This window comes from Lepidochelys kempii, chromosome 7, assembly GCF_965140265.1.
Source record: "Lepidochelys kempii isolate rLepKem1 chromosome 7, rLepKem1.hap2, whole genome shotgun sequence".
NCBI classification, from domain to species: Eukaryota; Metazoa; Chordata; order Testudines; family Cheloniidae; genus Lepidochelys; species Lepidochelys kempii.
The window spans coordinates 88,943,016-88,963,456 of record NC_133262.1 but is presented as its reverse complement, the minus strand read 5'-3'; the positions used below and the strand labels follow the sequence as shown (position 1 = coordinate 88,963,456).

Here is a 20,441-nt window from a genome sequence, read left to right as displayed (position 1 = left end):
AGTACACATACTCTACACACCACCACCAGAGGTGTGCAGTGTAGATGTACCTTAAATTGTTACCTAAAACCACTGGTGGGGGTGACATGTATTTTCAGTGCTTTTGAGATGAGTTGGTTTTATTGAATTGGGTGGTTGCTGGGGACTTGGAATGGTATCTGTCTCCCTTACTGATGGACAAGGTCCTGGATGCTTTCCCCGTATGGTCAGGAAGGACTGACACCTGAAGAATGCAGGGGGAAATGTCGTGGGGAGCAGCAGCCCCAAATCAACTTGGTTTTCAGACAAAGGAAAATCTCAGGCTAGCCTCCTAAGAATACTAGTTTCATTTTTATATTGAATTATTCTGTTTTAGGTTTCAGTGGCAAAGGTTTGCATAGCTCTCCTAAAATGTAAATTTATAAACAAAACAGCATGCTGGATTAATCAAGGACTGGAGAAAGGTGATGGGAAACTAACCGAGGTCTGCCCACAATCCCATAATCGTTCCATAATCATTGAATGTTCGTATTAAAATGATAATCTGTGAAACAGTTAGCAATGCTCACAATATAATTATCATTAAGCTTCAGAGCCAGTGGGCACTGATGAGACACTTGCTTTTATATACCCTTCTTAGGTTCTACGACAGCACTTCATCAGAAGATTTTCTCCATAACCTATCCTTTACATCATAAAGGTAAGTAATAAAATATGCTTACCCCTACTGTAGACGTTTTTTAGATTCTGCACAAATATACATCCATTTGAAAGTAACATGCAAGAATTAAAATAGTACCAATTTTACACAAAGATCTAGCTTCTGTTACAGTTTATATTCCATCTGACTACACTTTGTAAATTTAGTGAGATGTTTTCTTAAATGAAAAAATACCAAAGACAGCAGAAATAAGATCTCCAAAATGAAAACTCTCTTCTTAAACCACCAGTTTGAAATTTCATACTATTCCTTTGAATTTCATATTGCTGTTTTAAAATATAAATCCTCAAAATGTAAGCTTTCCTCATCACCCCCTTCTGTCAGATTTTTGCAAATTTATTTTGTAGCTTATTACTTTGCTTCAAGAAAGCTATTGGTTTCAGAAATATTGATTCAATTTTTAGCTATGGTAATAAAATGCTCATTATTGTTATTTGCCTAACCTAGTTACATTTTTAAACTCGTGTACTTCAGTATAGCTGAACTGAAATTAATACTACTACACTGATTTAAACCACCTTGTAACCTGGATCATTTCTATGTTTTGGGCATTACCATAATACAAACAAACAATAATAATAGTAGTAATAATCTAAAGGTTTACAGACTAGCATACTTCATTATATACTCTAACAACTTAATAAAACCTGAAATTAGTAAACAATAAATACCAATGACCTCAGACTGAGTAGTTTGCTACATTTCATTTTGGAGCAAATATTTACAGCTAGGTTATAAATTTCTAGAAATATAGGGCTCATAATGCAGTTTTCTGTAAACATGAATCTCTCATTTTCAAGGAGTTATAAACCAGCTGTAAATATTTGTTCCATATTCAAATGTTGCAAATTAAGCAGTCCAAAGGCACAAGTATTGTTGTTTACTAATTTTCAAGAAAATTGGTTTGATCTTTATCAAATTGTTAGAGTGTAAAATAAAGTTTGCTTACCTGTCACCCTTTTGACGATTATTATTTGTATTATGGAAACACTCAAAAGGCCTCAGTCGGGATTGGGACTCAATAGTGCAATGTGAATGGTGTATATTGGCTGGATGAAAATTATCCAGATTAGAGTACAGCTAAGGTCTGTATACATGGAGACTTCGATTATACCTACAACATCAACATTTTCTAAAAGGGGTTAAGACTAAGCTTTACACAAACTATCCTTCACTCTAGGCAAATCATGGGAACTGTGCTCTTAATGGGAACAAAACTTCCAAACAATCACTGTTTTAACTGTGCCATTTTCAACCCATGAACTTTTCCAGTCGCTAGTGCCTGCTAATACCCAGGAGCTGTGGAGAGGTTTTATAAGTCAAAATGGAGGCTGGGACAAGATTGTGCTGACCAATAATAGCCTGGCTAATCTAGAGAAGTGGCTTGCAGAATGTTTTGCTATCCTGTCTAGATCAGACTGGAAAAAGATAAACATTTGCATATTATTTGTTGATGTGACAGTTGGCTGGTCCCTCCATCGGTCAATATGAATTTTTGGTGCCTGAAGCACAGTTAGATTTATCACCAAATATCATTGCCTTTTTGTTTGTTTGTTTTTGCTCCAATTCTTGTTTCTATGTTTTATTTTAAACTTTTCATAGTTTGGGGCTAAATCATCCCCGCCTGGGTTAAAAGTTGTGGGGAAGTTAGTTTGTTTTTAAATCTTCACAAGGATTCCCCCTTGTAATTCCACAGTGACTCTGGTTCAGAGAATCTTTCCCCTCACCATGGATCCCTCACAGTGTGACTGTACTGGAACCATGTTGAGACATAATTCTCACGTCTGTAGTGGCCCTGGCTGGGGCAATACAGGGAAGGTAGTATAGCACAGGTACGGGTATGGGACAGAAGAGGGAAACTTACATCCCTCCCAGGCAAGTCAACTCTTCACTGTGGCCTTCCCAGTTCCCATAACCTCCCTCAGCACTGACTACAGACCTTGGGGGCTCTGTGCTACAGTAGCAGCTGAGTCCCACATCAATGCAGAAGATGGGATCTCTGTGTTTAGAGGTATGCACCACATATGGAACTAATAAGAGTATGATGCAACCAATTTTTAGTAAGAGAGTTCCATTTTGTGGTTGCTATGGCCATGGGAACAGATAGGAGCAGGACTGCTTCTCCTACCTCAACAACCAGGATAGCAGAGTGAAACAAGACAGCATCCTGTTCTCCAAACTGATTACCCCAAGGTAAAATACAGGGTTGAGCAATGGAATAACAGAACTATACTTCTCCAGTCAGACACCTTTTATTCTTTGCACATCTGCTCTAATGAGCCAGACAATGGAATTTGGAAATTCTATGCTAAATTATACCCTCCTGCAGATTTATACAGGAGAGAGGATTAAAGGGAGCCAGGGAACTCTGAGAAGTTCACCTCAAGAAAATTCCTTCAAACTGTTCCTCCCAGTGGGAAGGATTTGGAGGTCTGTGAAGAAGGCATGCCACACAGCCTCCTAAACTTATGTATCCCCAGGATCTACAGATAAAGAGATCCATATCCAGAACTTATGTATGGTGATGTCAGTGCAGCTCCTGGAGCCTACTTCCCTCCCAGTCCTCCCACACTTGTATATGTGCACGCATACCCCTCCACCCTCTATCCCCTTTCCCAAGGAGTTGCAGGTTAACAATGCCACAGTTAATGATGCTTCTACTAGCACTGACTTAGGCACAGACTTCCACTGTGACATTTCCCCCCATCTTCTTGGCCATGCATTCATGGAGAGGTGGATATGTTCAGGCAGAGGTGGTATTCTCCCCTTTGTGTAACTCCAGCCAAATTAGTTTCTTCTCCTCATAGTCGTCAACACTTTCTGAAAATCAGTGCCCTTTAATGTGTCTCATCTTGTGCACACAAAAATTGAGGAGCCACAAATAATTAGTCACTTTTAAAAAAAACTGGTCTGAACTGCTACACTGATGTCATAAAAGCTTTCAGTACACCAGCATAATCAGTAAATATGGTCAGTCTTTCTATGCCTGGGTCCAACCAATTGTCAAGAGGCATAACATTCAATAACATGAGACTGAAAATGAAACAAGTACATTGTTAGCCTCTTGTATCATTACAAATTAGTACATTTTTGTGATAATTTACAGTGATAATAAATTTAAGACTGTGCAGGAAGCATCACAGAGTGGCATTAGCAGCACACTGTAATAATCACCAGCATACGTAAGATAGGAGTTCAAAGAGCAGCTGTTTTAAATGTATCAAAAGAAGTACTAGTGATGGAAACAAAACACTATACCTGTATTCATCCTGGGTAAATCGTGGAATTACTGAGGGTTGCAATACAGCAATTTCTACAGTGGTGGTATTGAACTTCACAGGATCACCATCATCATATGCAATGACCACTAGCTATAAACAAAACAAAAATCACTCATTTAACATGGATAGAAATATTTTATGTCGATTTCTATCCAGGGGACCCTTACATTTTCAGGAGCTCACAAACTGGATATCATTTTTTAAAAATGCAAATCAGATGCTATCATAAAATAACATAGGGACATAATATACAGGCAAAAAAGGCAACGATAACCAGCTATAGGCTTAACTGATCATGCAGAGTTCAGGAAATCTTTAAACGCACGTATGCTGCAAACTTGAATTCAAGTCTCCATTCTCTTATACAAAATACCAGCTCCAAAATACAGTGACAGCCCAAAGTACATTCTTTAAACTATCTAGTGGATTTCCTTAATATAGTATTTGATCAAACCAAAGATATGGTTGAAACCATTTCAGCTCTTCTACCATAACAGGTAAATCCCACTTTTACAAATCCTTATTTTGGAGATTCTGCATCCCTGTGGCTGATAATAGGCTATCACATGTTGTCCCTTTTTACAGCTCCCCAACTTATGGACGTTATCCCCCAAGAGCAAGGCTGTCTCATGATTCAAAATGGCACACTAAATGTTGGCATGCCAGCATGACTTTGGGAACCTATATACATTTTAATGCTATTTTGTAATAAGGATTTTCTGTTTTCTCTGATTATAGATTGCCATCTACCTGCAATCTGAACATGATGACTTCACCTGCCGTACCATAGTGTTTTTTAACATTAAATAATTCCCTCAAAAAAGCTTTTCAGATTGAGAAAGATCAGATTTCCAAATTTTCAACAAAACTGTGAATTCAGTGCAGCTGAAAGGAGACAGAATTCAAAATTGAAGTCCTATATCCAAAGAACAAGTAATGCACTACAGACAGCAAGGTGAGCCCTGTCATCCCAGACCACTACTGTGCTAGAAAAATAAATTAGAAAGATCTCCTTAGATTGTAAGGGTACTTCTCTTATTCTTGTTTCTGTTCACGTTTTATTGCTTATTTGGTGTCCATGCCTGTTCAATCCTAGATCCCTCAGCTGAGACAAACCAGATTGCTTGTAAATAAGATCATTTATTCTCACTCTAAGCTGAGAGGTTTGAAGCACAGCTGTCAACTAGTAAGAGGAGAACAACCAGGCTACTGAGACGGAAAATGATAGGACAGCCTCCACCCCAATACCTCTGCCCCTAAGGTCAGTTTTATTTCAAGAATTCACCACTCTTGACTTACTCTGCACCTCACTCCAGCACAGCCCTTCTATCCCCCTTCTGCATGAGGCCCATCTCTTCGCAGAATCAGTAGGGTCAATGCAGAGACAACATATGTAGGAATGTAGCTGCCATGTCTCCTACAGCTGTGTAACTGGGCTTCAGAATTTGACCGCTTATTGGAGAATTCATGGGAAGCATAGAGGGGTGATAGAAAGCCTGTATCATATTAATACTAATGTGAGCACAAAATAATTCCTCCTCTGGAAAATTTTATCCATGTATTGACTCAAAAGCAAATCAGAAACTTTTCATGTTGTCAGATTAATCCACAGAATGCAACATTATTCAAGCAGAAATGTGAAACAGTGACTGAACAGGTTTATGTCATTACATTTAAAAATAAACAAACATCTCTTCTATCCTAGTTTCAAAACTATATAAACAAAAGGAAGGGGAAAAAACATGACTTAAGGACATTTTGACAGATGGTATTTTCCACATCAGGAAATTAGACATTAAAAAACCCCAATCATTACAAGATACATTTATACATTTTTCTCCCATTGACATTTTGTCATTTTCAGCTAGGAAAAAGTGTGATTAAAAAAGAGCTATTACAACCCAACAAATCAAATGAAAACCACTAATTGTTCTACATTTGAGCCTCCGCCTTCAGGTACAATGAAAACAATACCACAAAAAAAATTAATTCTTTGTCAAATTATTCTTTGCCATCAATTTATTTTTTTAGAGTATGGCTTTAATAAACTGAAAATTCCATCAAAGTTTCATCAAAACTTTATGCTGAATTTCTTACCACCATCAGACAATTAATAGAAACAGCATTTCATTCTAATTACACTTTTTGATAGGCTTTATACAAGACAAATACGTAGACAGATACCCAGTACTACCTCTTATATAACTTTCAGAGAGACGGCTTCTTTTCTCCACCCTGCTCTTTTAAGAGAATCTTAGACATATCTGGAATCAAACTTTGCCCTGACTTGCACTCTGTATGACTCTACTGAAGTCAATGGGTTTGCATAGAGTGTATGGTAGGGGAGAATTTAGGTGGTTCTTATTTGCCTTGAAGATCCATTCTTCCATCTGTTCAAAACTACCACGTCACAACCACTATCATAGTGCCTAACCAGAGGAGGCTTTGCCTGTCTGTCGGCATCTAGCTACTGCATAGCAACACTGCTCATTAACAGACCTGAGAGAGAGAATTCTTAATTTTTTCCTCCAGAAACTGCACAGATTATTTCACAGCTCTCATAGCTTTTGCTAATCTGAAAGTAAACAATGAGGCTTGGAGTCTGTCTCTCCTATATAACAGGAAAATATACTGCTAGTGGGCCACTTGTGGCCCTGAGGATAAATTTTGTACTAATTATGGATGTAGTTTTACTTAAAGAAACAAAACCAAAAATAACATCTCCAGAACAGTAAGTCCGAAAACTTAGAAAAGAGGAAACAAGGTTTTAATTCAAACTACATTTTCTTCAATCACAAATGAAAACTGGTTAAATTTGAAATAATACATAATATAAAACCAAAGGTATAAATGAAATAACATTTGTCATATTTCATATTTTTATTCATGTATATGCATATGCCTGCTGATATTCATACCTTAAATATTGTACTGGGCTCTTCATTAAGATTTACTCGAGTTACTACACGTCCTGAATTTTCCTCTACATCAAAAATGCTGGCACTGTAAGGGAACTGGATGACATCTACTTTGTACCTTACACGACTTGCTGGTGTACCCTGTAAAGCAAATGTATATTTACAATTGGAAGAATTCAACACAAATATTGAAATACTTTCTTAGTTTTGCACAAAATAAGGAGATGTATAAAGAATGGGACAGAAAACAACACTGGAAAATATTATAACATAGACTGATGGCCTATCCCCATTGGGAAAACTATGTTCATTTCTAAGGGATTCTCCCAAAAAAGATACAGCTGCCATTGAAGAGGTTCAGAGATGAGTGATGAAAATTATTAGAGGTTTGGAAAGATTTCCTTATGAAGAAAGATTGAAAAGACGGGACTGTTTAGTTTAAAGAGGATATAAACAAGGGGTGAGGATATAAACAAGGGGGGAGGGTTTACAAAATCATTAATAGAACAGAAAAGGTAAATCTCATAATACAAGAACAAGGGGACATTAATTGAAACTGAAAAACAACAAACTGATAAAACGGATAAAAGGAAAGAGTTTTACACAACCTTAGGACACTTGCCTCCTTCCTCAGCCATCACTGAAAAAGGCATAGCACTGCCTATGAGCTTTTCTAAACTACATCCATTTGCACAGAGAATAAATAACATTAGCAGACTGTTAAGAGACTGCATTACAAAATTGTGTGCATATGCAAATATAGTTTTAAACCACTGTTATAGCTTTGACATACTCAACCAATTTTCACCAGACCACTAAAAGACACCTTTGTGGCATGGGGACGCTCCATCAGATTTCAAGTTACAAGTTGAAGCTGTTCCACTTTGTATAAATAATTGAAAGATCACTGGAGCAGGAACTTGAAGTTGGATCCACCACATCCCAGGTGAATGTCCTAACAAATGGGCTATTGGGCATAAGGCTGTCATTGACAGCAGCATCACGAGTCCCCTTCTTGTCCTCTGGGAATGGTGCCTAAGTCCCCTTATGAATTTAGCTCCCAGCAATTTTTTTCGTCCAAACGACTTGGTGAATTTGTGCCAAACACATTAATAATTTGGGTCAACCCAAACCTGTATTTTTCAGGGAATAACTCATTGGTTACAGCATTTTGCCCAGCTCTAGTCCTGACCAGCTCCAAACAGAGCCTGAAAATTACTTCTTAGAATAGGAATGTTTGTGCAACCTTAACTATGTGTGTTTTTACACCAATAAGAAGATCAACAGTTACTTTAGCTAAGACAAACACTAGAATACATATATGTAGAGCTCCATGTGTTTCACAAATGTGAAACACAAAAAAAACATGAAAAACAAGGAAAATGAAATAAAACAAAAATACTCATTCCCACAGTGGTGGCTCCTATGGTTCCTGTCCTATAAGACTGGGACCAGTTCCCCATTCCCAGAGTTGTGACCCGGCACATGAGCACCTCTCAGGCCAAATTGGAGTGAGTGACATTGTGACTCAGTGTGCCAGGTCACAATACACGGAATGGGGAGCCAGGCTCAGCTCAATGGGACAGGAGCCACCTCTGCAAAGTGAGTGTGGGACGTGCTCATTCTGTGCTACCCAACCAGGGCCTCCCACCTCCCGGGGGCAGGAGCCAACCCCCTGGGTTGCGGGGAGGGGAACGGATAAATAAATTAACAAGATATACCCCAAAATAGAACAAAAACTATTAAAATAAAAAGCATTTCATGCGTTTTTTAGATATAAGCCCTCATACACCAGGGAACAAACCAAAAACTGATTGATGAGGTTTAGAAAAAAACTACGTCTATGGGCAAGTTACTCTATAAGTGTCCATTTTGAAGTTTCTTGTAGCCTACTAAGAAGTATCTGGTATTGGCCACTGTCAGTGACAAGACACTGGACCATACAGACCACTGGTCAAATTTCTAACTGAATGTCCACCAATTTCTAATGGCATTGTTACTTTAATAATTATATGCTTTGAGCCAAATGCTGCTGTTACTCCTCTGATTCCATTCAATTTGATGGAGTTTCATAGTTGTAATTGAGAGCATTATTGGGATCTATGATTTTTGAGATTTTTAGCTGGCAGAGTAAGGAACAGAGGCATTGCTTAAGGTTGTCTACCCTCTAACGTAGCTTTCAGCAACATTTTAATTAGAGTATAATTTCCAACACACCATATAGACATACATTTTGTTTTTCAGTTTCTCAAGCAGATCCACCTCTGTATGTAATTAAATAATTAGGATCAGTTAGTCCACAGGTGTGCAACAGGAGCTGAGAAGGACATATGCACCCCCAGGTGCCTGTGCACACCAGTGGAGTAGCAGTCCTACTGCTCCTCAAGCACTTTACTGGTTGATCCAGGTATTCTGGAGGCATAAGTCACCCCAAGAGGAACAAGATGGGGGATGCCATGTGCAGGTGCTCAAGTAAGCATATGCTGCACTCCTGTAGAGGATGCACCTGCTGCCCTCCCCTTGCCTGGCAGGGAATTCTGCCACTCAATGTGCAGCTGTGCTTTAAAAGCACTGCTGAACTGTTAGATATTGGATTTTGTTTTACATACAGAATCAGAAAACAAAAAGAAGGATGTACTCTTCATCAGCTGTCAAGGCTTGCTTACCAGTGCTGTTAGAAAACACAATGTATCCATTTGATTTTAAGTAGCTACTGTAATTAACAATTATATACTGAGCCCCCATCCAAGGAAAGGGATTTATTACAGAAAGCCTACATCTATCTGTGCATGTCTCACACAGATCGCAGACACATTCACTACCAGAAAAACAAATTAAAAGGGGAAGCAGAGGAAAGGCAAAGGAAAGTAAGAATCAATACTGGGCGGTTATAACAAATTAATTTTGCAGCTACTGTAACCTGACACGATGACATATTAATATTAACAAACTAAATAAACAGCATTTTCTAACAGAGGTTCATTTAACTGATTTCATCTCTATTAATACTAATATCTTAAATAAAAACATTTCCTTTAAAAGGATGCAATTAACTAATGCAGGGGGTCACAAACTATGAGCTACAATTCAGTCCTGGCTGGTCTGCCAGCACAACTGCATTCTCCAGTCCAGCAAATCTTTAACTCCATGTGACTCATGTAATGTAAATAAAAGCTGCATATTTTGGACAGAGTATTGAAAAAACTTTATTTTTTTAAAAATCAATCTGCACAATGTCAAGTTTAATTCTCGCTAGGGCTGTCAATTAATCACAGTTAACTCACGCGAGTAACTCAAAAAATTAATTGCGATTAATCGCAGTTTTAATCACACTGTTAAACAATAGAATACCAATAGAAATTTATTAAATATTTTGGATGTTTTTCCACATTTTCATATATATTGTTTCCTGTGTTGTAATTGAAATCAAAGTGTATTTTATTTTTATTACAAATATTTGCACTATAAAAAGGTAAACAAAATAAACAGTATTTTTCAATTCACTTTGTACAAGTATTGTAGTACAATCTCTTTCTCGTGAAAGTGCAATTTACAACTGTAGATTTTTTTTTTGGGTTATATAACTGCACTCAAAAACAAAGCAATGTAAAACTTCAGAGCCTACAAGTCCACTCCGTCCTACTTCTTGTTCAGCCAATCGCTAAGACAAAAACATTTGTTTACATTTATGGGAGATAATGCTGCCCTCATCTTATTTACAATGTCACCAGAAAGTGAGGACAGGCATTTGCATGGCACTTTTGTAGCTGGCATTGCAAGGTATTTACATGCCAGATATGCTAAACATTTGTATGCCCTTTCATGCTTTGGCCACCATTCCAGAGGACATGCTTTCATGCTGATAATGCTCGTTATAAAACTAATGTGTTAATTAAATTTGTGACTGAACTCCTTGGGGAAGAATTGTATGTCCCCTGCTCTGTTTTACCTGCATTCTGTCATATATTTCATGTTATAGCTGTCTCAGTTGATGACCCAGCACATGTTGTTCATTTTAAGAACACTTTCACTGCAGATTTGACAAAACTCAAAGAAGGTACCAATGTCAGATTTCTAAAGATAGCTACAGCACTCGACCCAAGATTTAAAAATCTGAAGTGCCTTCCAAAATCTGAGAGGGACGAGGTGTGGAGCATGCTTTCAGAAGTCTTAAAAGAGCAACATTCCGATGTGGAATCTACAGAACCCGAACCACCAAAAAAGAAAATCAACCTTCTGCGGGTGGCATCTGACTCAGATAATGAAAATGAACATGCGTCAGTCCACAGTGCTTTAGACTGCTATTGAGCAGAACCCATCATCAGCATGTCCCCTGGAATGGTGATTGAAGCACAAGGGAAAAAATGAATCTTTAGTGCATCTGGCACGTAAAGATATTGTGATGCCGTCTACAACAGTGCCATGAGAATGTCTGTTCTCACTTTCAGGTGATACTGTAAACAAGAAGCAGGAAACATTTTCTCCTGCAAATGTAAACAAACTTGTTTGTCTGAGCAATTGGCTGAACTAGAAGTAGGACTGAGTGACACTTGCAAGCTCTAAAATTTTACATTTTTTATTTTTGAATGCCTTTTTTTGCACATAATTCTACATTTGTAAGTTCAGCTTTCACGATAGAGATTGCACTACACTAGTTGTATTAAGTGAATTGAAAAATAATATTTTTTGTTTACAGTGCAAATACTTGTAATAAAAATAAATATAAAGTGAGCACTGTACACTTTGTATTCTGTGCTGTAATTGAAATCAATATATTTGAAAATGTTGAAAACATACAAAAACATTTAAGTAAATTATATTCTATTATTGTTTAACAGTGCAATTAATCATGTGATTAATCATGATTAATTTTTTAATCATGTGATTAATCATGATTAATTTTTGTAATTGCTTGACAGCCCTAATTCTCACACGTACGATGGTGCATTTCACTGCAAGGTAACCTAGTTACGTACACGGAGTCCGCCATTTACACGTATAGAAAATGCCAAGCAGTATTTCAATCTGACATGGATCGATTTATTTTTCAAAAATGAGAAGGGTGCACTGGTGGTGAAGATAATGAAAGTCCCAGACTTCTTCTTTACTGGATCGGATGAGTACCTGTTGCCTCAGTGTGTTAAAATATAATTGTTATTTTATATTTTTATTTATAATATTTTATTCTTTTCTAATTAGTAGAGAGTAGGGCTGGGTCTTTCCCTTACACAGCACAGAAATTCAGATTTTAACATTAAACAAATAAAAAACCACAATATAGTCTTCAAAACTGGACAACTATTGTTTTAAAACCAACAAATAACCCAATGTGTTCTTTTAACAATTTTGTTAACATTTTTGTGTTGCTTATTGTTCAGTTTTATACATTGTACTTTTATACATTGTGTTTTCCCTGTTTGAACACCACATTTTGATCTCAACATTTTTTAAAGTGCAGTGTACTAAAACTGTTCTTGAAGCATTTCTTCGAGTGCACATTGCTAGGAATTTCTATTATTACAATTGTTTACATTAAAATGAAAAGGAAACATGTACATTGTTTATTTACGGTGTTATCGTTTACATGTATGTAATAATTAAAATAAATAATTTTCCTCAAGAAGTGTTAATAGTGGGCCGCAGTACCAACTGCAGCTGCACAGGTGGGCCTCAGGGAAAAATGTTTGTGAACTCCTGAACTAATGTATCCATTACCTTCTGATTATCATTCCATTAATCTCCCTCTAGGAACCTCTAAGGAACAACCTTTAAGTATCAAGACCAAGTCCTTAGGCACTGTTTAAACAATTGCTGGTCCCAAATTAAATGAATGGATGGGTCCTTTGCAGCAGTGATTCTCAACCACGGGTCTGGGCCCCCCGTAGGGGCTGCGAGCAGGTTTCAGGGGGCCGCCAAGCAGCGCCGACATTAGACTTGCTGGGGCCCAGGGCAGAAAGCCGAAGCCCCACCGCATGGGACTGAAGCCCAGGGCCCTTAGCCCTGCCACTTGGGGCTGAAGCTGAAGCCTGAACAACTTAGCTCCGCGGGGGCCCCTGTGGCATGGGACCCCAGGCAACTGCATTATTTGCTACTGCCTAATGGTGGCCCTGGCTTTTGTATGCAGAAAAACAGTTGTGGTGGCACAGGTGGGCTTTGGAGGTTTTTATAGCATGTTGCAGGGGCCTCAGAAAGAAAAAGGTTGAGAACCCCTGCTTTATAGTTTGTGTCGATCCTTATGATCTATCAAGTGGTATGTTAAACAAAGTACAGAAGTATATATCCCTGGGATGCTTAGAAAGTTACAGCTGTTAGCCAGCTGGGCGAAATGCTGATGGTGATACCAAAAAAACTGAGGCTGTATGATGAAAGGGTAGCTGCTGTAGAGCTCTTCAAGGCTTTGCAGAGTCTGGAGTCTCCTTGGAGCTTAATCAGTCTATATAAAACTTATACTTTTATTTTACATAAAGTATTTCCTATTAATCAGGGCCGTCTCTGAATTTAAGAAAGGTATTTTTATGTGTTTTTCCAAACTGAGATTTTTGCTTGCTTATATTGGTTAATATAAAATCATTTATTATTCTTGTTATTATCAGTCTACCCAATTATTATCCTCATTACTTTTCTTCTTTGTCACTAGGAACCAGCTGTGCTCTTTCCAATCAGAGACAAGATTTCTCTTAGACAACTGGCAATTCCTTTTCAGACTGCTTTCCCATCTGTAAAATCTGTAAACTTACTTTCTTTCCCTCACTCTTTGCCTACCTTGTGTACTGATATAGTAAGGTTTTTGAGACAGGAGCTCCTACTCTTGTTCAATACCTAGCACAATGAGGCACCAATCTTGTTTGGGCCTCCAGGCACTGTAACTACTATTGCAACAACAATTGTACGATCAACACAAGATGCAAACTTCCAAAACATATACTTTCCCCCAGCCTATATTACAGGATGAGCTGGCTCAGGGCTTCAGAGAGGAGCTTAGTGCATCAGGGAGGTGAATACCAAATGTACTTTCAGCAATATATCATGAAACATGTTCACATCTAAGCAAACCAATTTATTCTGTGGAGGGGCACAAAACTGAACAGAAACACTAGCAGCTGAAATGATGGTTTCCCATCATGACAAATGTTCTGTATGAAATCAACTGCCAACCAAACAACCATCGTGAGATCCCCTTCAGACCTGTTAAAGCAGCATTGCCTCAAGTGAGTTGAGTTAGTGGCGCACTGCATTATAGCATTTATCAACTTTGTTCTGTTTAATTATTAAAACTAAACATGTTTCATCTTTTATACCAGTATCTGACAAAGAAAATTTCAGAAAGTTCACCTCCTTTGAATTTCTAGTTGGAGTGTTGGACTAGACATTCAGTGACTGCACCTTCCTCTATCAGAGCCATGCAGCTACTGTATGAAATGATGTACAGTTACATCATTTCATACAGTAAAACAGTTCAATCTCTGTGAATATAAATTACATGTTGAGGGGCTCTATGAGGAAAAACAACCAACAGCAGGGTGCAAAAAAGATATCAGAAAAAAATAGGAATAAAGCTTATATTGCCCTGAAATTTTCAGATATTTTTGGATGAATCAGACTCTGCATGACCCAGTTTCACATTCAGAAACCAGAAATGTTGACTGATTTTCTAAATACATGCAGATAGCATTTGAATACCTGCATTGTACTTAATCAGGCAAATTATCAAAAGCGAATTTTCTCTGAAAGTTTAATGAAATATGATTGGTAACTTTCAATTGCATTTACTAATATGATACAAAATAGCTTTGCTGTTATTGATCATGCATTCTACGCAGCATGTCAACAAATTATCAGTAAGTACAACAGTGAACTTGCAGCACAAACTGCATCAAAACCAGGTGGAGAAGAAAATATACTTTTACTAAAAGAAAGAACTTTTTTATCCTACTCGAATATATTCTGTTGATGATAAACAAGAGGCATTGAGAACACAAATTTATTTCTATTGAAACTATGTAAGATAGCTCCACTGATACTATGGTAATGAACACTGCAGAAATGTATAGCTGCCAGATTTTACTCATGGTGAATAGTATATCTGAAATCAATAGGACTCATTGAGGAGTAAGGAACTACTCAATGTGGGTAATGTAGCAGAATTTGGCTCTATTTATTTGGACTAAAATCACATATTGCACGTAAACCTTTAATTCCAGTTGCAAACTGGTGGTCCCAGTTTTACATATGATTAAAAAAAGCTTATCTGTCACCACAGTACAAGAAGTTTAGAGCTTAATCCTTCCTGATTCTTACCAGGGTGCACAGTGGGGCTAGGGCAGAAGGACCTTTATCCATCTGTTGTGCAATCTGTAGACAAGCCAGTCTGCTCAGTAGTCCCTAGTCCCCGGGTGGTACATGGCACCCTGACGTGGGTGAAGAGAAAGTAGGGTGATGGACAATCCCCACTTTGTAGTGGCCTGAAGAACAGGACTGGCGTATAAGGGAAAGCATACACAATAAAAGGGCTTCATAGTGGGGACACTCCTCCTGCACACTGTGGAGTTGGGACAGTGAAGAACTGCACATCTAACTCAGGGGGGCTATGTCTAATGGGACCTTAATGGTGTATTTTAAGAAAGAACATGCTTAACTATTAAAGTATTTAATTGGATATAATTTTAAAGATGTTCAGATCCTTGCAAACATGAAGAATTTCAAAGAGGTCATAGTGTACCAAGGTGATTATACATTCAATGTCAGGAGGAAACCCAATTTAATAATTTTTCTTCAAGATATGATTAGCAAGACATTACATACTCAAATCCACATGATTTTGTTCAGAATGACAATCACTTATGTCTGGAAGACCAAAACCTATTATTATCATTAATGATCCACACACTAGGTAATTAAATACAGAAAGCTGGCATGTGACTACAGATTCTGATGCAGCTACCAACTTTGTTTTTATGTCATAATTTCTGAAAGCAACAAAATCAGGATGATGATATATAGATACAGAGATAGGCCACAATATAATTGACAAAATCACCAAAGGATGATTTGGCTAGAATTGCATAAAGTTTTTCAACTGCAACTTTTTTTGGCAAACAATGCAGATTTGGCAACATAGAAACATTTCACATATCTGTACTGGTTTCACCGATTTCAGTCAAGAAAAAAAATCAAAAACATTCTGAAAAAAGATAATGTTTCATTTCAACATTTTTGAAACTAAAAGTTTTGATTTTTCAATTCAAAATAACTTTTTGCTTTGAAATGGCCCATAATAATTCAAAAAAGGCTAAAACCGGCTTGGAATAGAAACGAAACATGTTCTTTTAGGTTGAACCAAATGATTCATTTATCCTGAAACATTTTTTGTTATTGTTTTTCAATTGGCAGAAAATTTTGGGAAAAAATGTTTTTTGTTTTGATCTGAAACTTTTTATTATTGGAGTTGCCAGGGTGTATTATTGTATATTATTGAAAAATGTATTATTCACTCAGCTCTAGATATAACAATGTGGGTTATTTATGCTAGTTTTATTATTCTTTAACAGTTAATCTTTTGCCTGTATTTTAAATAATTTTGGATGCAAGCCTATATTATAATGGGACTCACAGAATATGTCTACACTGTAATTAAACATCCATGGCTTGTCCATGTCAGCTGACTCAAGCTTACACGGCCCTAGCAACTGGGCTTTAAAATTGCTATGAAGCCTCCATGAGTCCCAGAGCTCAGGCTCCAGCCCAAGCCCAAGCCCAAACATCTACAATTTCAATTTTACAGCCCTGCAGCCCAAGCCCTGCAAAGCCAAGTCAGCCGATACAGGACAGCCACAAGTATTTAACAGCAGTGTAGACATACCCCAACACCTGCTAGGTAAAACTGTTCATGAAGCCACTGAGTAAGCAATATGCATAGCAAGAGCAACACAAAACACCATTTTTCAGTTTTCCTCTCACTACAACTGCGTTAGGTACCACATTAAAAGTAAGCACTTACGAGCATTTGGGCCATCCATAGCATGCACCATTTCTAAAAGATGGCATAACCCAGTTTTGGGAGTGGGGGTGGGGGGGTTGTCTTTTTTTACACAGCCAAAACTCCTACTGCCCTCAGTAAGAACATTGTTTGAGAAAGGCATGCAGGACTGAGCTGGCTGTACCAAATTCCACACCACTTAAACTATGCAAGGAGGCTGCGGAGGGAGGCCAGGGGCAGAGCGGCCTGTGTACCTCTCAAATGGCCATGGGATGTTGATGATGGCAATAAAATAACATTAATCTCTTAGATAATGTTTTTCATATATATACAGTAGAACCTCATTTATCCAAGACTCCATTTTCTGGTTCTCCATATTAATCTAACAACCAGCCACCTGGAGCTAACAGCGGTGGGGCTCAGGCTGTCAGCCCTGCGCATGGTGGGGCTCCTACTGTCAGCTCCTGGGAGGGTTGACATCCCAAGCCTCGCCATGCACAGGGTTGACAGCTCAAGCCCCATGCCCATTCTCCAGTTTACTCAGAGTTTTGGATATTTGATCTGGACCGAGTACTTTACAAAGGAAGGAAAATATCATTACTCTCATTTTACAGATGAGTAACTGAGACATAGAAAGCTGGAGTGACTTGCCCAGGTCACACAGGAGGTCACTGGATTTCATCTTTCAAGCTCCACTATAGTTCACCCATAAAGAACTGGAAAACCCCAGGTCTATAGGGATGGAATGGATTTTATTCCTGGGAAATAACATGGATAGTGGCACAGGGAATGAATTGACTTGCTAACAGAATCCTGTTTTACTAAGTTATATTTTCAGTCCAGAATTCACAAGTGAAATACTGTGCGCGTTTATGACACTATATGCAAAATGAGAAATAAACAACAACAATAGTAGCTTAATGAATTATCTGCATCTATAGATACTGGGCCAAAATCTGCCATGAATTACATCCTGTGAAGCATCACAGAATTTGAAATTTTATGGAGTTCCACCTACTTTCATTCAAAAGTCCTATTTTGGAGGGGGGGGCGGTAATCAAATTTAAAAAATCTGAAAATGAATTTCTGCACTGGAACACGAAAACTGCAAAATTTCATGTTTTGAAATAAAATTCAACTTGACAAAGTTTTTGATAGGAAAATGGCCCAGAATTAAGTAGCGAACATTTTAGTGAAATTTTGCAAAACTAATATTCGCTATTTAAAATGAGAAAGAATATGTTCATTAGTCATTCAGTGACCGGATGTGTGCATACACATCGACTCCATGGGTGCTCTGGGGTAGCTTTGCAGATCAACTCTTCCCCCTCTCTCCATCCAGCCCTACCGCCTGCCGGTGGGCCCCGGTGATCATCTCCTGCTCCTCCCGCCCACAGTGATCATCTGTTCAGTGGCGGGCAGGAGGCACTGGAGGAGAGGGGGAGAAATGGGGGAGGGAAGGGTTGGGGGTGGGAAGAGACAGGGAGGGAGTTGGGGAAAGGGGTGAAGTGCGGGTGGGGCCTGGGACAGAGTAGGGGTCAAGTGCCCCCTGGAAACTCAGAGCCTCTGAAAGTGTGTATTAAATCGGTAAAATGGGCAAAAGAAAGGACAAACTGCAGACAGGAGTCAGCCAGAGATGCAGCCAGTAGGAACAGAAGCAGCCAAAGCAAGGATTGATGCACTAGGAGAGAGGAATAAAATGGGGGCCAGGCAGGGCCACCCCTTCCACCAGCATCCTCCTGAATTCTGCAGGGGAGAACTCCTTCCTGGGATCACTAGGATCCAGGTGGTGCCTCCTTTCTCCCACTCCATGCGGAGCTTCACTCCGCACCTGTCTGTTTAGATTGCAACACTTCCTCTTCAGGGTAGGAACCTTCTACTACTGTGTCCACACACTGCCTAGCACAATTGGGCCCCAATTCTTGGTTGGCCCTTAGGCAAAACTGTAATAAACATGAACGATAATATAGACGCTGGCCTGGACAAGAGATAGTGCAGAGCCACATGATCTTGTGACAGTTTTTTGGGGTGTCCAGGACTGTGGGTCACTGCTATTCTCCAGCCTCCAGTGAGAAGGAGTCTCTCATGTGGTAGCTGGATGTCAGCTCCCTGACACTGCCAGCTCTTCAGCCACTCAAGCACTCTTCTCTGGCCTCTGCCAGTTCCCAATTTGCTTTACAAATTAACACTTGGTGTACCCCAGTCCCTGAACACCTCAGAAGCATCCTCCTGTGGAGTCCAGCCCCTTCACTGAACACTCACAGTAATTACAAGTTTTGCTACTTGCCAGGGAAGAGCATACACACATCAGCTTGTTTGATTGAATTGAGTACCAACTCTAATAATCGCAACATAACACAGTAATCTATTTATAGTGAAAACTAGTATAAGTTTATTAAAAAGATTGTGAGAAATGATAATAACAAGTTACAAATAAAATAAAGTATAAAATACTTCTCCTAAACCAAGACTTAACTATAACAAGCTAATCATGTCTAAAGCAATTTTTTACTTATGACCTTTCTTGCAACATTTCAACCGAGGGTGGTTGAGATCCTGTTTTCTCATGGGCATAACCATATTGCCCAGTTACCTCCTCAAGTGGTGGATAAAAGAGGTGTCCTGTTGCCTTCCTCTTATCCCCATACTCTCTTGATTTGGTCTCCACATCAGAATGACTCCCTGTGGCGTCCTTTCGAGAGTGCTAGCTCCAAAGTGTCTCCCATATTCCTGTTTGTTTCACATCTTTCCCTGCCTCCCAAATTGTTTTTCCTGTTGACTTTCACATGTAAATAGGGATGTCTTTGTGTTAGCTTTACAATGCTGAGTTTACACATGAACTGAGGCAGGTGATTCCACATCCCTTTGTCTGGCAAAAACACCTTGCCAATCCCGCCTACATACATACAGCTTCTAAAATATCACCCATACATGTATCATGCAATGATTAAGAGGATCAGTATGACATAAGCTTCCATTAGACATCTTACATGATCGTTTATGGGTAAATACGGTGAAAGCAGTGTATTAGGTGTCATGAGTTTGTCAGACTTGATAGGAGTGGCTGTTCCAGAACAGGGAACCCTTTGCCAGTTGGCATTTAGGAGTTCTTAGGGTCACAGACCCTACTGGAGGACTTGGGAAGGCACAATTTCTGCAGGAGAACTGTGCAGACTGCACCATCCTTTAGAATGGTCCAGTCTACTCCTCTCTTTGTGGCTGGTTAACTCTGCAGAAGAGTGCAGAGGAAGGTGGGGTCATGCCCCCACCTCTTAATCTTATGCTGCCCCTTTGGAGTATTGGATGTCTCCACTGCCACACCAAGGGAGCCATGTGGGCACTCAGCTGCAGCTGTGACAAGTCCTATGTAGATAACCTTCAATGGTGGGGAAGGAGCCTTCTTGTGTGCTCTCTTCCTCTCTAGGAGTCACATAAGGACATGTCACGATTTCGCCCTTTACTGCAAGGCATTTTTCAGATCTATCACTTGAGCTATTTTACTTATGAGCATACAGTTCAGCAGCATAGAGTCTGATCCTGAAAACTTTGGTTCACATGATAAAGAG

At 38.9% G+C, this 20,441-nt stretch overlaps 1 protein-coding gene and 1 long non-coding RNA gene across 11 annotated transcripts in view; one reads left to right on the top strand and one right to left on the bottom strand.

Moving 5' to 3' along the window:
- LOC140914859 (uncharacterized) overlaps positions 1 to 14,094 on the top strand; it is a 58,151-nt gene extending 44,057 nt beyond the window's left edge. Inside the window, exons 2-5 of the long non-coding RNA XR_012160020.1 lie at positions 620 to 679; positions 4,720 to 4,936; positions 5,078 to 5,242; positions 13,537 to 14,094. This is a non-coding gene — a long non-coding RNA (uncharacterized lncRNA). The remainder of the gene's footprint in view (positions 1 to 619; positions 680 to 4,719; positions 4,937 to 5,077; positions 5,243 to 13,536) is intronic.
- PCDH15 (protocadherin related 15) overlaps positions 1 to 20,441 on the bottom strand; it is a 1,355,521-nt gene that overhangs the window by 150,491 nt on the left and 1,184,589 nt on the right. For all 10 annotated transcript variants that reach the window (XM_073353680.1, XM_073353679.1, XM_073353682.1 and 7 more), the window contains 2 exons: positions 6,900 to 7,040; positions 3,959 to 4,071 (listed from right to left, as the gene is read on the bottom strand). In XM_073353680.1, coding sequence (XP_073209781.1) covers positions 3,959 to 4,071; positions 6,900 to 7,040 — 254 coding nt within the window. The remainder of the gene's footprint in view (positions 1 to 3,958; positions 4,072 to 6,899; positions 7,041 to 20,441) is intronic.